General features: G+C 37.0%; 1 protein-coding gene across 1 annotated transcript; it reads right to left on the reverse strand.

The window, feature by feature from the left end:
* Positions 1 to 739: 739 nt before the first annotated feature.
* WARS1 (tryptophanyl-tRNA synthetase 1) lies at positions 740 to 17,048 on the reverse strand. The gene is made up of 9 exons (XM_054400159.1): positions 16,850 to 17,048; positions 11,476 to 11,584; positions 10,489 to 10,608; positions 9,717 to 9,899; positions 8,218 to 8,318; positions 6,956 to 7,068; positions 5,777 to 5,950; positions 2,798 to 2,938; positions 740 to 1,183 (listed from the first exon to the last, which is right to left on the reverse strand). Exons 1-9 carry the CDS (start codon positions 17,031 to 17,033, stop codon positions 1,025 to 1,027), a joined length of 1,284 nt encoding a protein of 427 aa, XP_054256134.1. The 5' UTR covers positions 17,034 to 17,048; the 3' UTR covers positions 740 to 1,024.
* Positions 17,049 to 17,832: the final 784 nt, after the last annotated feature.

Consider the following 17,832-nt stretch of genomic DNA (forward strand, 5'->3'; position numbering starts at 1 on the left):
ACTAGAAGATCTCATTTAGTCCTCATGATTTGGAATTCCTCTTCAGATGCTTCTTAAGAGTCTACTACCATCATTTGTCTCTGCAAGGGATATATTTATCTGTGTGCTGTCCTGCTGGGTAGTTCTGCCTGGATGCTTTCGGCAGTCACTGATTTATGCTGTATTCTCAGCTGACCCCGTTCTCAGGCATATATCCTCTGAATGGAGACAGTAAAAAAAAATGCTTGCAAGTCAGACTAAACTACCATTTATTGTTAGGCAGTGTTGATGCCATCCATTGTCAGCCCTGGATTTGAAAATACAGTAGCTCAGCTCCTGTGTGCAGACTGACTAAAAATGTCTTCTCCTGTGGGTGTAACTGAAATACAGCTAGAGTCAAGAAATGGGAATTACTGATGACTTGCAAAGATGAGTGGGAACAACTGCGGAAGGCAGTGTGGGGGGCTGAGAACTGTATTTATTCTTCCTGTGTTTATCCCAGGCCTCGGTCACTGTGTAATCTGTTTTATAAAACTCAGCACCTCTGTGTGCAGCATTTTCCCAGTAGCCTAAAAGGACGTGCAGTCTAGTAAACCATGGTACACAAGACAAAAAAAAAAAACCCAACAAAAAAAACCCCAAAACAAACAAACAAACAAACCCCAACAACCTAATGGAGCCACTATTTATTAGCTTGATATATGACCTATTATGAACATATCTAAAACAATTTACAAGTTAGGCTTTATCATCAAAACAAAAGTTTTATTTATAATTTCAACGTGTAATACAATAAAATACAGTCTTGTGCTGACAGACATGCTTTTCTGCAAGAAGAATTCTTGCTTGTATATTCTCATTTTAAGTAGATAGGAGTCCCTGTTTAATTTGTCCTTCCTGATGTTCATTGTAATTAACTCATTAATCGCAGTATTTATAAAGCACTAATTGCAGGCTGTATATAATTAGGGTGTGATGACATACAACAGAAGACAACAATTACTCAGTTTTGATTAATCGAGTGTTAAGTTACAGACACATTTCTTCAAAATTCAAAAGCTAGCTTCCGTGGAGTCATGAATTGCTTCACTACTTCATCTGTGACCTGCTTCCGTCTCTCTTGATGAGCTGCTATCAAGGGCTGCAGTGTTTCAACAAGAACCTTCTTCAGCTCACCCGTGAGTAATTCCCCACTGCTGTACGCCTGTCAAGAAAGTGTTGATTGCTAAATATGGTGCTACATGGAAAAAGACTCATTGACAAGCATTTCTTCAAAAGCCTTCCCCTAGCAAATACAGATTTGGATGTCTTAAAAATAAGCACAAGCCTTAGAAGATCATGTGGTATCACTCTGAAAAATGTAACTTAAAAAATTGCTTGTTGCCTTTCAAAAGATTAAGGCAGCTGGGCAATTTCATATGTGATGAGCATTATGGACTGAATAAACTACATTCACAAGAACTTAATTAGGAAATCCTTACAATTATTTGCAGGAAATTGCTTATTTTTCTCCCCAGAATCCAGATAAAATAGTCATCCTAAGCTGTTTTTTTGCAACAAGAGGCACAAATTCTCCTATTTTTCTCTCATTACATTTGGGTAAGATTACAGGTGATTAAAGTATCCTTTTTACAGCAAAGACATTCAGCATCTGGGTTCATGCTAGCAGTCATATTCACAGCTGGTAATCTGTTCAGTTGCTGTGATACTAAACATACTTTAACTAGAAGAACAGATTTACAGATGACAGGGTCAGCCCTCATTAGAAGTCATGGCTGGGGCAATTCAGCCATGGTTTGAAATGGCAATAAACATGATAATCTCACCTTTCCTTGTCATTAAGTCATGCCTAATACCAATAATTCAAAGTGCAACTGTTGTTGATACTCACTCAGCAACAGTAAATTGTTGTAATTTCAGTGGTGGTGGTGATTTTTTTGATGGGTAGTGCTATGGGATTTGAGCTCTGTAGCAGAGCTAAGCTATTGTTCAGTGCTTAGAGACTAATGGAAAACTGCTCAATATATCAAATGTGCTCCAGATTTCCCTAAGGAATTTACAAGAGTTTGCATGAAGACTGGTAGCTATCCAGAACTGCTCTAGTGTGAGGAGAAGAAACCGTAGTTCTTGACTTTCTTGCAGCTGTTTCCAGTAGGGAGAAGCTGATAAAACAATGTGACATGGGTACTATCAACAGCACAGTACAGATACTGCCTTCCAGGGAACACACACTGCCTAACACTGATGACGATCATACAGCTAAAGGAAGTGAAGTGTCTTGCTACTGCCTCCGAGGACAGAATTCTGCCAGATAGATTTAAGGAAAATACAACTTCTATGTAGCAGTTTTTGCTTGGGATCAGTGAATCAGTGTCTCATAGCTATTATGTTTATCGTGATAGAACACCAAAAACCCAGCAAACTTTAGACATGAACTTCTCTCGTTTTGCAGAATATTTAGGTTTTTTGCACATAAGGAACTGGCAGAGCATATTATACAATTATACAATTAATACAATTAAAACACTAACGCCTACGGTGGAAAGTAGGGGGGATATTGTCCTATAGTGCCAGAGTTATTTATGAAAATATTGAGGTATTTATTTATTTATCTTTAAAGAAGAGATAAATTGGTCTGTGAGAAAGATGAACGTTGCAAAAAAACAAAGGCAAAGATCTCAGCACTGAAACTTGCAGTGGATGGAGAGCACAGCACCACAATTACCTTCCTGGAGAAGGTTCATAGGAGGACTTAGTTACAGTTTTGTCCTTGTGATAATGAATGCCTAATATCATTATCTTCAACTCGGCTACTTACTTGCTTCAGCTGTTCAAGCCTGTCATCATCTTCCAGGAAGAAAGTCAAGTACATGAAAGACACATCAACATCACAGTTGCCGCCATACTTCCTGTGCTCTTCAATAGTATCTCTGCCTCCTGAGAAAGCATGCTTGTTAATCTGAAACAACATCATGATGTTATTGTCTAGTTTCTACTAAATTCTTGATTATTATATTGTAAACAGAGGTGTATCACAATCCTCCACACTCTATATTATGAACTAGCTAGAGGGTGAGTAGGGCAAGATAATGCAGAGCCTTAGGCCTGAAGCAGAGATACAAAATTAGAATCCAGCAGGGGAAAACGGCCATACAGATACTCCTCAGACTGCATAATCAGAACAAAAATAAAGCAAAAATTACCCAATATTCAGTAAAAAAAAAAGAAGTCCTTTTTGCTGAAGCTGTTCTTTAACAGATAGAATATGTGCTTGCGGGAAACATACTTCACATAACAGCAAATAAAATATTCATTAAGAAATTAATTTTGAAAGAGATGAAGAAGGCATGAAGAATTTTGAAGAAATACTAGAGAGAACCTAGTCGTAAAGATTACAAGATTCTGGATAGAATGGCTAAAATCAGACAAATCTGCATTTGTTCAGTCTGAAAATGGAGTAAGTGCTGACTCCCTCCCTCTTTTTTAGCATAGCTTCCTATGGGTATATGAACTGCACTGGTGAATAGATCTACTTGCTAATCCCATTCCCAGTAAATTCAGAAGCCACTGGCCTATTCAGCAAAATCACACATGTAGAATTCCCAGAAAATCCTAAGATTCCTACAAATTCAAAGAAAATAAATTGCCAGGAAGAGGAAAAAAAGTATTTCCCAACCACAAGCTCAGCTTTCATTTGGCTGTTTTAGTTTTGCAGATATCATCAACAGCCAAGAGACACACAAGCATATGAAGTAGACTTTTTTTTTTAAACTTAATTTTAGTTCTGGTATCTAGGAAATGTCATATATTTACAATTTCTGAACACTCTTATTGTCTGTATGACTGTCTAGCGCTTTTCTGAATCTTTCTAACCAGCATGTTACAGGTGACGTCTTGTGGCAATCAATTACCTACAAAAAAGATGCACTGATGAGTATCTTAAGGAAATAAATTGCCTTCTGTCACATTACATCTATTCTTACACTACAGGACAGCTGGAATAGCTGTCACACTATCTGTAAAGCTAAATTTTTACATATTGTTTTGCACTTCCATTCATCTCTCTCCATCCTAGATTTTGAAAGTCTTTGTATGACATTTTTTATGTCCCTCATCTCTCCAGTTTGTCTTCTTATTAAGGTAAAAGGGATTTGATACAATATGCTAAGCATAGGCACACTGTTTTATACAAAATGTTTCCTTTATTAAAGTTCATTTTTCATATATTCTGGCACCTACTTGTTGACTGAGGGTTTCAATGACTTACGGTAGTGATGCAATGATATTTTCCCTGAATTAGTCTAGACTTGGAATACAAAAAACCCCCATTCATTTTCTAGGAAAACCAAACAAATAATTGAGAGGTAATTTGGTACTGATAGGTGAGATAAAGAATAGCTTATTATAATGTTTCCATTCATCTCCTTTGATTTCCCAGAAGCTTCTCAGCCCTTCCTAGTATCTAGCAATTTTTCATCTTCTATTACCTGTATGTTTTGAACCTCATTACTTAGCAATGTACTGGCAATCTGAAAAATGCTGTAAATGGTAATTTTTTTTTTTTGTGCAGCAGTGGTGCTTCATTTTTAACCTTCATCCATCACCAGCAGTCACCTTTCCTACTCCATTTTTAAATTTATTTGTCATAACAATATTTGATCTTTCACTCAAGCTCTGTTTCTATGAAGAATTGTTTCAGATGGGTTTCAGAAGCTGAAATAAATCTCAGTTTGTCCTCCATTATTCAGTATTTTACATTATGTTCAGAATTTTTTCTTTATAGCTTTTATATTCCTAGCAGCTAGAGTTATTTTATTACTTTTCTAACGAGTTTAAAGGTAGCAGAAATAGGACTACTTGCTACTTCTAAAATGACAGGTTTTTTTTTAAACAGCAGCCCTGTAACTGTGAAAATAAACTGGAACTTTTATAATCCAAACACATGAAGAATTCCAGTTCTTTAAAACTGTACTGTTTAATCAGTTCCTACATAAGATAATGAATCATTATGAGATGGAAACCATAAAGAGAATTAATCCAAATCCACCTAGCAGAAACAACACATACGTCTTTTTATCTTGTTTTGACAGGTAGTTATTTCATGTCTGGTTATGCCCATAAATCTTTTCCTAAACACTGACTTTTATTTATTTTTTTTAATACTGTAACATGAAATCATCTGACACTGGATAAGACGGATTATCCTTTGAGCTCAAAAGGCACTAGGAATACAATCAGATAGGAGAAAAGACTCCTTCTAAAACTGAGGTGAAATTCTATGTAATTATTTGTGAAATGTAGGGAGGAGTGCATGGCGGCAGCAGATCTCCAAGCAGCATGAAAAGTCTGATGTGTTGTAACTGACACTGTGCAATGCTTGGTGCTCCCAGCATTGACAGGCAGTCAAGAGAAAGAGCTGTTTATTTGATTTACATCGTGGTCTGTCAGATTTCAAAACTATGGCAATATAATATTTATTTTTAGAGCATGAGTCTCCACAGCTCCTATTGTCACACTACTGCTCTGCAGATATCAGATAAACAAACGTGATGTTTTGCACATCATTCTGGATAATGTTTGCACTATTATACTAGTTGGCAAGGCAAAAAATTGTATTTGATAGCCTAGCTAAATATGCATAACATGGTCAATTCCTGAAGAATTTTTGCCATGAAAGGTATGGGAAAAAAGTGCAGGTCTGTTAAAGTAAACATTTAAAAATTGTCACTGTAACCATGAGGACCACCACTCTTTTTTGTTATAACGCTTTGTGCTCTCAGGTTTTGCAGATCTTTACCTTTGTCTTGATTTGTTTGGGTGTATCAGTGAGGAAGATAGAGGAGTTTGGATCACTAGCACTCATCTTTGTCTGTGCTCCTTGCAGGGCTGGGAAGAAGACTGAGTGCAGTAAGGCTGGTTTAGGCTGTCCAATTCTAGGTGCTACATCCCGGGTCATTCTAAAATAAGGATCCTAGAACAATGTGATTTAAAAGCTGATTAGTGCTCACCCATTCATGCTCTCAAAAATTCCCCAAAACCATGAAACCCCAAAAAACCAAACCACAAAATGTTCCAGAACCTACTTCCAATTCAGTTCAACCAGAGGAACAAACAAGTATTTCCATAGTTTTGCTGTATCCTCTGATTCCCTCATTTAATAGGCATATTTACAAAGATTTCTATGAACACAAATAGTTGTGAAAACTACACTTAGTATGCCTCAGGAGGGATACAGACTAAAATGTAATCTTCCTCCCAAACTGTTTAACAACTGGCACTGAATCTAAACTAAATCAATGATCAAGCTGACAGTGCTGTGCTGATTATCTGACTTAAATCATCTGCAACAATATTACCACATAATATAATGGCTGATGGATGTAATTACATCATCTTCCAGTGCCTATCTCTTAGAGTAAAATAGCTAAATTCAGCAGGTACAGAATTTGATTCCTGGGAACAATACATTTAAAATAATGACACTACCACTGTGATTTGTAGCTGATGCTCTCCAAACCTCCCTATAGATCCAAATTGTTAAGGCTCTGCAGCCTTTCTGACAAAATACTTCAGTGCTTTGTTATTCATACTGATATAAGGTTTTCCCCCTATGGTTCAGCGTAAATCTCTTGTGCTGTAAGTTGAGCTCGTTACATCTTGTCCTAGTTACCATGGAGATGCCTGGAAGTTTCTTTCTAACTCCATGTCAGTACTGTCTTGTGTTTTCAAAGATGTCTGCTCACTGTGAGCTAGGTTTAGATCAAGACAGATGCAAGATGGGCACGAATACCTAATTGTTGGGTTAAGCACTAATCTTTGTCAGGACACAGCACAACATCCTTTTATCTATTCCAGCTTGTGTCCCTGAAAGGTGCTTGCAGGAATGTTTTACAGATATTTAACATAAAGTCATGAAGCTTGAATGGTATGTTACAAAAATCCATGAAAGCCAAATTAAGCAATGTGATTTTCTTACCTGATCGATAGCACATGGGATAAGACACTGAATGTTCTCTTTGCCATTAAAGATCTGTGGAAATGATGAACTGAAGGATGGGGCAGCTTGAATAGCAGGAAAACTGATCTTGCCTAGAAAACAGCATATTTGTAAAAGCTCAGCAGCCGGTGTAGGCAATGACAAACAGAACTTTTTGAAATATATAAAATACACAAGTGAATCATTCAGATAGTTAGTTCAAGACCAATATCTATATTTAACAAGAAATGATGCCCTGTTACCTTCCCAGATGTCAACAGATCTTCAACGTTCAAATTAATGAAAAAAGGCAAGCTATGATCACAAAAGTTTCAGAAAAGGTTCACCAGCACATACTCTCTTCATCATTGAACCAGAAATACAATTCATTACATCGTCATTCTGAGATGCTCATTTGTTTTCTCTTTATGAGAGAATGACTATAGAGCTTACCAGGCAAGTTACCCCCTAAGATATTAGAATCACTGCTATATGCATACTGTACTCACGAAATATCTCAGATGTATCTTCCCCAATCAAAATTCTCTCAGAAGAGAAAGCATACAGCAGATTTTTCCAAACATGTAAGAAGCCATTATCACAATACCAACTTTTATAAGAGCACCGTGAAGTAGGAATCTGTTAACTGGTTATACAGTGATGGCTTAAAAGCTGTCACTGGCCCAATTACTGGTCAAATAGTGCTCTTAGTACTCAGGAACACTGAGGTTTTAATACAGTCTTTGACATAGAATCTCTTTTTTGTCCAGTGGGATAGAAACCTGCAATCACAGTTAAGCAAATGGAAGTCACCTAGGACCTTGATTATTAGGCTTTTGAGCACTCATTTTTCCCCATATATGTATTTGTGTGTGTGCATTAATATATATATATCTTTCTGAAAAGCTTCTGTATAAATTTGATGTAGAAATTTCTAGGAGGCACAACTTACTATAATCACAATTTTAGGAAAAAAACAAACAAATAAGTTCTTTATCCTGAGTACTTCACTGTTGGTGTTTTGTACTTCACTATTACTAAGGCCAGAAAGGTATCATGCTAGATAATGCACTATAAAGTGTTTTTTATACTGAAAGAACCACAGTAACACCCTTTTAGAATCAGCCTGGAAGCATGGGCCTTTTTGCTTTTTCTGTCCATTTCATGAGTGTCAGACACTAATCTCTTTAAACTGTTAATTAAACAACACCATAGTGAGTGAAAGCAAGAATCACTTCTAGTAATTCATATTACTTTCATACCGATGCAATCACTGTCTGTAAATCCAAAGATTCCTTTCACTTGGTTAAAGGTAACGTGCTTCTGAACTTTGACAATGTTTTTGTAGAATCCAGTACTTGTCCTATGAGAAAGAAAGTGGAAAAATAAAATGAGAAGAGCAGAAAAGTGCTCCAAAAGCTGAGAATGACAAAACCCTTGCATGGTTAAACCTCTCTGTTTCAGACTTTTTGTGGCCTGAGATGATAATTAGAGAATTATTTACAAACAAGAATGTTATGCCTTTAAAGTTTACTTAATTTTTCCTTCACCCCAGCATTTACTGCAAACAGTCTGAACTCAGAAATATTCTGATTTGTAAATAGTGCCAAAATTCCTCATTGAGCCTGAATTTTACTCATGCTTCTCTGAAGTCAAGCACAACCTGAAAAGATCACATCTTCTGTGTTGCTCAGTATCTCCAGTGTGTATCCCATATAGGACACTGTGGTTTACCAAAGGAATAGAAACTTAAGGGAATAGAAGCTTAAATCTCCAAATTCTCATTTTCTACAGGCTAAGTTCCCTGGCTGGGCCTTTTCTGTCATCAAAAACAGTACCAACATTTCCAAATAAAATAGCACAGCAGCTTCCTTTTGTATTTTTGATGAAGAAAAGGAAACTGCAGTTTCTGACCTACCCTTGTTCAACCACAGGTCAGATCTGTGTTACGGCAACTCTTCTAAGGCAGTAAACTCAGAGGAGTGAAAAGAGGAAAAACTGCTTCACATTCTGTGAGCTGTACATTATACAGTTAATCTCTAAAATGCATATTCTCTCATCCAAATCTTTAAGGAAGCTTATTACCCCACTTGGAAGGGATGCCCATTCCATGTAGGCACAAACCAAACAATTTCAATTCTGAACTCTGCCATAAAACTTCTTCCTTCCGAGAAGGTGATAGGTTGGACTTGATGATCTCTGAGGTCTTTTCCAACCTGGTTGATTCTATGATTCTATGATTCTATAAGGCATTTCCAATAGCAGTTTCTTTTTCTTTAATCTTCTTCAAGCTTCACTCAAAGTTCAAATAATAATCCTTCACACTCAAAGTTCAAATAATAATCCTTCATGCTGTATTATTAAATTTATTGATCACAAAAAGTTGCAAAAATGCTTTTTGTTAATGCAGATAAAGAGTAAACACATCTCAAAGATACTGATACCATCTGAAATCAATCTGACAGCTTCCTGGAAATTTAGGTATTTTTACAATTTAGCTGGCTTAAGATACTTTTCATAATTTCAGTTTAAGCATTGCACACAAGTATTTGTTCACATGATATACAGCGGAATGACAACAGTATATATATAAAACATTACACAGCAGAAAAATTGTAAGTTTGTTCAAAGTGTTGCAAAACTTGTCTTGAGACTTTAAAATTTAGGTACCTTTATTAAAATATTCTTGGATGTCAAAAGTGGGAGAGAAAATACAGGCAAATTTTTTTCATTACAATGCCCTAAAGAAATTAATACTTACCCTAAATAGTCTAAATCAGAAAATATAAAGGTTTTATTGATGTCAAAGCCACATGCAATTATGTCTTTCGCATTTTCTCGAGCATACTCATATGCCTTCTCAGTTGTTAGGTCCTTCCAAAGGTACTTCTCATCATCAGTTAACTGTATAACTAAAGGGACATCAAATACTTCTTGCAGCCACCTAATAAAAGTAGAAAGATTTTATCTCAAAATTAAAATGAAGCTGTAAGTCAAGCAGTCAAAATAATTCTATATATCTAAACAAAAATATATAAAGAGGTCTGCTTCTCTTTTCTTTGTGTGCATATGCAGTTCTATTTACGTGAAGAGAAGAAACATTTTAGAGAAATTATAGTAACATTTTACCTGGAAAAAAGGCTCACATTTATCCTTTCCTGTACATATGACAGCAATCATCATTTGTAATGAGAACAGAATTCAGAGACTTTTAGCTCTTTGAGTCTGATGTCTCTATGTCCTGCTGCTGCTGCAGACACTGCATTATAGTTACTCAGTATCATTGCAAACTTGTTTTTTGAAGAAAAATTCTAAGGAGTGCCACAGGGTGAGAGGAAGAAGGCTTTATGGTGATGCAAAGATTATGATCACTTTTCACTAAAGTTCATTAAACTTCATTGCATTAAGTTAATTAATATTCACCTCACCTACCCAGAACTCCTTGCAATGTATCATTTTGGCAGTTCCACAAACCACATTCGACACTTCCTTAGAAAATGATTTGATTAACATAAATAGCAGAAATAACTTACTTTGCAAAGATAAATTGGATAAGATGACCAACATGCATTGCCTGGGAGGATGGCCCTCTGCCTGTATAAAGGTAAAAGGACTTCTTATTTTCATAAGCATCAAGGATTTGGTCCATATCTCTAAAGAAAAAACAGAAAACATGACAGCACTCTTTAGGAAGAAACAACCATAGTAAAAATTTCTATTCAAAATTTGAGTGGTTTTAAAGCCAAATGCATTTAAAAATAAAATACAGTATGTTAAGTGCCCTAGAAAGAAAAAGGTTTGGTTGCATTTTTAAAAAAGTATTGTCTTTCTCAGAAGAAAATCTTACAATTAAAAAAAAAGAAAATTAAATTTGAAAAATTAGATTAAAATATGCACAACTTTTAAAATTACTTAATTGGAAAAATTTTCTAAGGCCTAGTAAAACAGAGCTGGGAATCATTTCCTAAATAGGTTCAAACAATCAGCTTGGAATGGTCTGTGGTGGATGTTAATGCCCTAAATCATACTCAGGCACTTGTCTGAAATGTACTAGTTGCCATAGCCCAAAGGCCCATGCATACTAACAATTAAACAGTGTAGATGATTGGCAGGCTGGTGCTTAAGATTATTTCCTAGGCCTATTTTCATGTAGCACTGCAAATGCAGAGGTCCACAGCACATGTGGACCGTTGCTGAAATCAGCAGTGCCAGCATACGAGCCCTGGAACTGTCTTCTGCACCAATGCCTTTGCCTGGTGGCTAACAGAGTCAAAATGGAACCTCTACAAAGTGAAGATTCTGTCCATGTTTCTTCAGTCTGGTATTAGTGAGGACTGATACACCCAAGGATTTCAAATGTTGCCTGGGAAAAGCTGCAGTAGTTGTTAATTTCAAATAATGCCGTTGGTTTACCTTGGTAGAAAAGAACACGGTCTTTTACTAGGTTTAGGTTTCTTCCAATAATGCTCACAGAAAGTCTAAAGAGGGCCTGCTTGAATTTTAAAACAAGAAAAATTCACCTGTGAGAAAAAAAGATTCCTCTATGTAGAAAGCGGTGAGGTTTTTGCCCAGTCGCTCTTTCTATTCGGTTGATGAGGTCGGTGTCAATTTTACTGCTGCCAAACCGAACTACGATCATAAAATGTGTAAAAAAAAAAAAAAAAAATTAAAAAGAAAAAAAATAGCATAGCATTGATACAAGCAGATCTTGGGTTACCATGAATGTACTAATGCAGTCTAAATTGAAGAGGATATCTCCTTCTTCAAGCCCCAGATAAAACAGCCAGATTTTCCTGATTCTTGCCACAAGCTGCAGCATCATCTCCAGTACTAGCCCTATGTCAGCAGACCAAGTCTACTCATGATATGGAGTATTGCTCCATCCATGACTGACTACAGCTGCAGTCTCCTAGCAGCAGAAATAAACTTATTCATAACAAAAAACATTCCAGAGAAACATGTCAATAACTTGGCCATATGACAAAAATGGCTGTAAGGCTCTGAAAGCTCCTCTCAAGGTCTACATTTTCTGAATTCAAATCTCAGTTTTTCACTTTCCAATCCAAATACTCTTCTGCAAACTTAATTCTTCTTTTACATGGATAGGATTACAGACATTACTCCCCATAAGAGGCTTGAAAATGTAATGTCTAATACTCTTCATGGCAATCAAATAAGACTTGTTACTTGACAGTTTAGGAAATCAAGTTAAACTCCCAACATTTTCAGATGTAGTCATTTCATTCAGAAAGGTTTGATTACAGTGAAATAGCAGCATTTCTTCATATTCTCAATGAAACTGAAGAGGGGAAGTCTTATTTCTTCAGTAAAGCTTCCTATACTTCAGTCCCAATTCTTGGATGCTAATAAGCAGGTCAATGCTTCATGATTTGGACATGATTGAAAAAAATCTACAAAAGAATCTACTCTTCGCTCCTCTAAAGAATCTACTTATTTTGCTCTACTCATCAGGAACACAACTTGCAATATTAATTACTGGAAATCCTAAAGTATTCAAAAGAACAAAACTGAGGCTCTGAATGTAAACATACATTTTATAGGTACAAAACACCTAGATCTATCTATTGCAATGATCTTAACTACAGAGATCACACTGGCAAATTCCATATCCACTTGGGAGAAGCACTTTGGTCTTCCTAGCTGTAAAAGGACATATCCCTGAGACTTGACAAATCTCAAATATCATGACCGTTTCCTAAGGAAACGAGAAACAAAGAAAGTAATTAAAACCCATTCACTATTGCAGCTAGCAAATGATGATGTACATGATTACTATACATCTCTGCCCTGTGGAAAACATGGCAATCAGTTTGAATGTCCACCTGTAGAACCAGATTTACTCTGAGTAGTTCCCTCCTTATGCATGTTTCTGCTTCTAAAATTTCAGTTTCTTTTTTTTAAGCCAAACACAAGCAAGATTAAAAATCTTCCTGCACAAATACCACGATTTTGCAAAAATGATGGAGAGTGGAAGAGCAACAACATGAGCCAGCTCTCTTACTCTTGGGTGCATCTCATCAGGGCCCATGAACCTGTGAATATTCAATTTATGTAACTGAAACCTAACCCAGTCTTCACTGGCTAGTGGAGAGTCTTCCCTCCTCCAGTCTTTGTCTCCTTCAACCAGGGTCTGGAATTCATAGGGCAGTTGCGTCTTGGGAGTAAAGATTGAAGCAAAGAAGGCATTCAGCAACTCTGCCTTCTCTGCATCCTCAGTTATCAGGGTTGCCTCCTCATTCAGCAGTGGGCCCACACTTTTCCTGTCGTTCTTTTTCCTGCTGATATATTTGAAGAAGCCCTTCTTTATGTTTTTTCATTTTGTTATATGAACTATTCACTGAACAGCCTTTCACAAACAAAAGTCAGGAAACTCCACTGAGGGAAAGAATCAATATCGACAAGAAAAGCGTAGCAATGTATCCCAATTTGAGGATCACCTTGGAGATAAGCATTTTTGCTGTTCCCCGCTCTCTGTAGCCACCTAATTTTCTTCTAGAATTCCTGGTTATGCACAGTATTATTACAAGGCTTTGTATGCAGTCATTAAACCTGAAGTTAGCAAGAATTAATTACTAAATGGGAGGAAAACCAAGGTATATTACCAGAGAATCACAGAACGGTTTGGATTGGAAGGGGCCTTTGATAGGTTTTCAGTGATAAGACATTTATGACCTCTCTGGGCAGTATGTTCCTATGTTCCACTGCTCCCATTGTAAAAAGGATCTTTTTTATATATACTTTGAATCTACCCTTTTTTTGGTTAAAACCATTAACCCTTGTCCTGTCACAAGAGGCCTTGCTAAAAATGTCTGTTCTCTTTTAATTATTGAAAGGCAGGAACAAAGGACTCCCTGGAAACTTCTCTTTTCCAGGCTGAGCAACACCCCCCCACTCAGCCTTTCCTCATAGGAGAGGTGGTTCCAGCCATCTGATCAGTTTTGTGGTGTCCTTTGGGCCTGCTCATGTAAGTCCATGTCTTTCCTGTACTCATGCTAGACACAGTACTCCCAGGTAAGGTCTCATCAGAGTGGAGTAGAGGGGCAGAATCACCTCCCTTGACTTCCTGGTTACAAACACACACAGGATATGGTTGGATTTCTGGGCTGTGTGTACACATCACCAGCTCATGCCCAGCTTTTCATTCACTGGTATCCCCAGTTCCTTCTCTGAAGAGGTGCTTTTCAAACCCTTCACCTTTCAGCCTGTATTGAAAATCAGGGATTGTCCTAACCCAGGCATAGGACCTTGCCCTTGTTGAACCTTATAATGAACCTTATGGTCTACTATGGGTCCACTTCCTGAATTTGTCCAGATCCCTTTGAATGTCATCCCATCCCTCAGGCATGTCATCCACACCACTCAGCTTGGTGTCTGCATTATTATACAAAACAAGTTTGTGTTTACAGCAGGTGAACTAAGCAGGGTATCATACAAGGGAAATATGGGGCCCATCCACTGATCCATTAGAGCAAATGACACTAGAAAAGACAAATGCTGGTACATGATTCAGCCACCACCACTTTAATTTATATGCTTTCATAGATTCATAGAATGGTTTGGGTTGGAAGAGACCTTAAAGATCATCTAGTTCAAATCCCCTGCCATGGGCAGGGACACCTCCCACTAGACCAGGATACTCAAGGCCTTATCCAGCCTGGGCTTGAGCACCTCCAGGGAGGAGGCATCCATGACCTCCCGGGACAACCCGTTCCAGTGCTATCCAAGTTTCCTAGTACTATCACATCTGTTTGTCCTAAGCACACCTGAACCAGCCAGTGAATGTCTTCCTAGCAAACAAAACGGCAAAGCGATTGTAATCTGGATGAATGCTAAAGAGACCAAATGAACATGAAAAATGTTTGATTCAGCAGAAGAATAGTAAGTGGTAAGAGGCCAATCCCCCAGAAACAGAAAACATGAGAATGCCCCAGACTAACTGGGGCTAGCCATCCTAGAAATATTTGTATAATGCCATAGAAAGTGATTAAAAGCTCTCTGAACACCTCATTGGAAATACCTGAATACCTTTATTAAACATTCACAGACTGTACAAATTCAGTTTCATTGCCCATCTTCACATTTTCTGTTAAAAAAATTGGTAATTTTTTACTACTTATTTCCTCTTATTCCTCTTATGAGGATGACAGAAACATTTCAGGCTAGCTACAAAGAATTTGCCTTTCTAAACAGCTTCTGACAGTCTCCACTCTTTAACAAGCTTTTAAAAAATTCCTAGCATGCTTTTGATCTCCAGTGTTCTAGTTTTTACCAAAAGACAGCTTCCAACTCATATCTAAGAAATCCTGAGAGTTGCCACTTTCAAAAGCACATCTCCATTTGCTCCATATTTATTACTCTTCCTCTTTGCCACTGATGTGTTAGATTTGCATATAGACAAGAAGGAACTGTGGAACTACAGGCTGGCCAGCCTCATCTCACTTTCCAGGCACGTGCTGGAGAAAAAAATCCATGAAACTATTCCCAGATATTATTACAGATGTGAAGGTGAATAGGAGTAGTCAGCATGGATTTATGAATGGGAAATCACACCAGACCAAGTTAATAGCCTATGATGACTTGACTAGCATAGTAGATCAGTAGATATTGTTTATCTCAACTTCAGTAAGGTTTTTATATCACCATCTCTTATCTCATTCTCATAGTTAACTGATGAAGTCCAGAATATACAATGGCTGAACTTGGCTCAAAGGGTTGTGACCAGCTTCATGGAGTTTAGCTGGATCCTAACATTGTGTATAACAGGGGATTGATAATGGGGCTAATAATGTTTAACATTTCCATTAATGATGTGGATGGGACAGAGTACACCCTCAGCAAGTTCACAGATGAAATACTGAGAGAGGCAGTTGATACAATAGGTGGTTGTGTTGCCATAGAGAGGGACCTCAGCAGGCTAACAAGAATCTCAGGAAGTTCAACAAAAGTGAGTATGAAGTCCTGAATCTAGGGCAGAATAACCTCATACACTGGTACAGGCAAAGGCCCAACTATTTGGAAAGCAGTTTAGCAGAAAAGGACCTTGGGGTTCTAGACTCTTGTTAGGTAAGAATTGAACATAAGCCACCAGTGTGCTGCTTTGGCATTGCAAAGTCAAAGGCTTTATGGGCTGCATCAGGAACAGTGCTGCCAGTATGTTAAGGGTGATGATCCTTCCTCTCAGCGTTCATGAGACACATCTGGAGCACTGACTCCAGTTCTGGGCTGTGACATAAGAAGGACATGGACATAATAAAAGTGAATCCATCAAAGAGAAGGCTTAGGAGCCAATATGCACATACATTTAACATGGACTTACAACAACACTGCAGAGCTAAATGAATACTGACAACAGCATCTGAGCTCCCAAAAGCAAATCATAGTTCTTGCCATTTGAGGGTATATACTCTGTCATGAGAAACAACTTAAAAAGCAGAAACAAGCAATCTAAAACTGAGGCACTGTATATGAATTGAAGATTTAAAATAATGAGAAAAAAAAGCAAGCAAGCAGAGTGAAAATTACTGAATAGTTATATCTGTTTCTATGCTAGACTCAAACAAGCCATTAATATAGTGGACTGTAAAACAAATAAGGAAATTAACTAAACCTGTTTCTTAAGTTACAAAATTTTGCAAGTTTTGTAACACTTGTGTCTAATATACTTTCTACTGGAAAGTATTTAAGTCTTCCATAGGAAATGTCTGTCTAGGGCATTTTCAATGCTTTTAGCAAATGAATGCTATGAGTAGACATAAATTAAATGTTACCTATGATGGGTTTTGATCAGGGTTTGTTGTGGATGCTTTGATGTTTCTGTGGTCATTAGGATCACTTTAAATAAATTCCTTAGTAGCAGGGAAGAAAGAGTTATACCTATAAGTTTGTCATAATCCACGCCTTTAGCATTTGATGTCTGCACAGTCCAGGGATCCACAAAATCCTCATCCTCTTCTTTATTCGTACCATTATTTATTAATACAAGATCCTTTGGAGGCAAGCCTGCCTGATAATCTTGTCCAGTTGTTGCTTTATATGACAGTTTTAATGATAGTAGCATCCTCACTGCAGCATCGATTTCATCCTGAATAAAGGAAAAAAACCTGTTTGACTTTACATACTTAAGACAGACAATTACATTTATGTCTTAACCTTTCAAAATTCTGCATCTACGCTTTGACTTGAATTGCATTATTTATAAACAAAAGCTTAGAGTTTATAATTTTGCAGCATCACTTCCAAAGGTAAAGGAAAAACAAATAGCAGGTAACTGTTTCTTAATCAGCAGAATTTAGAGCATCACCATTGTCAAAATGTTTAAAGCACCTCTGTCTCACTTTTCAATTTGTGTCTCAGGAAAAAAACATGCTTGCCTGTTTTTCAGAGGTATAACAAGCTTAATATTTTAAGCACAAATTTCTAAGACATATAAATGTAATATAAGTTCTCTAATTTACTTTACAGTGCTTCTAGTGGCTCACCTTAAAGTAATTTCATTTTATTCATTACAATTCATTGATAGACTTGAAGACAAACTAGAACAAAAAGTACTTTAACTTTTATGCTTATGACCTTTTCAATACAAAGCTCTTGTAACATCTCATGCAAGCAATAAATAGATCAACGCTTAATTCAGCTCCCAGTTTTCAAGGTTTACTCCCACAGGCAATATACTACAAGAACCCATATTAAAACTGAGATCTCTCTGCCAACCAATGACAGAATAGGGAATTCTAAAGGCAAATGACTGGATTACTTAAGGCAGATTAAGCAGGGCCTATTAGTACAGTTACAGGAAGACATTATTTGCTAATGCATACAATAATGCATGTAGAAAAAGATTTTAATGAAGCAACTAA

This window comes from Indicator indicator, chromosome 4 (assembly GCF_027791375.1).
Source record: "Indicator indicator isolate 239-I01 chromosome 4, UM_Iind_1.1, whole genome shotgun sequence".
Lineage (NCBI taxonomy): Eukaryota > Metazoa > Chordata > Aves > Piciformes > Indicatoridae > Indicator > Indicator indicator.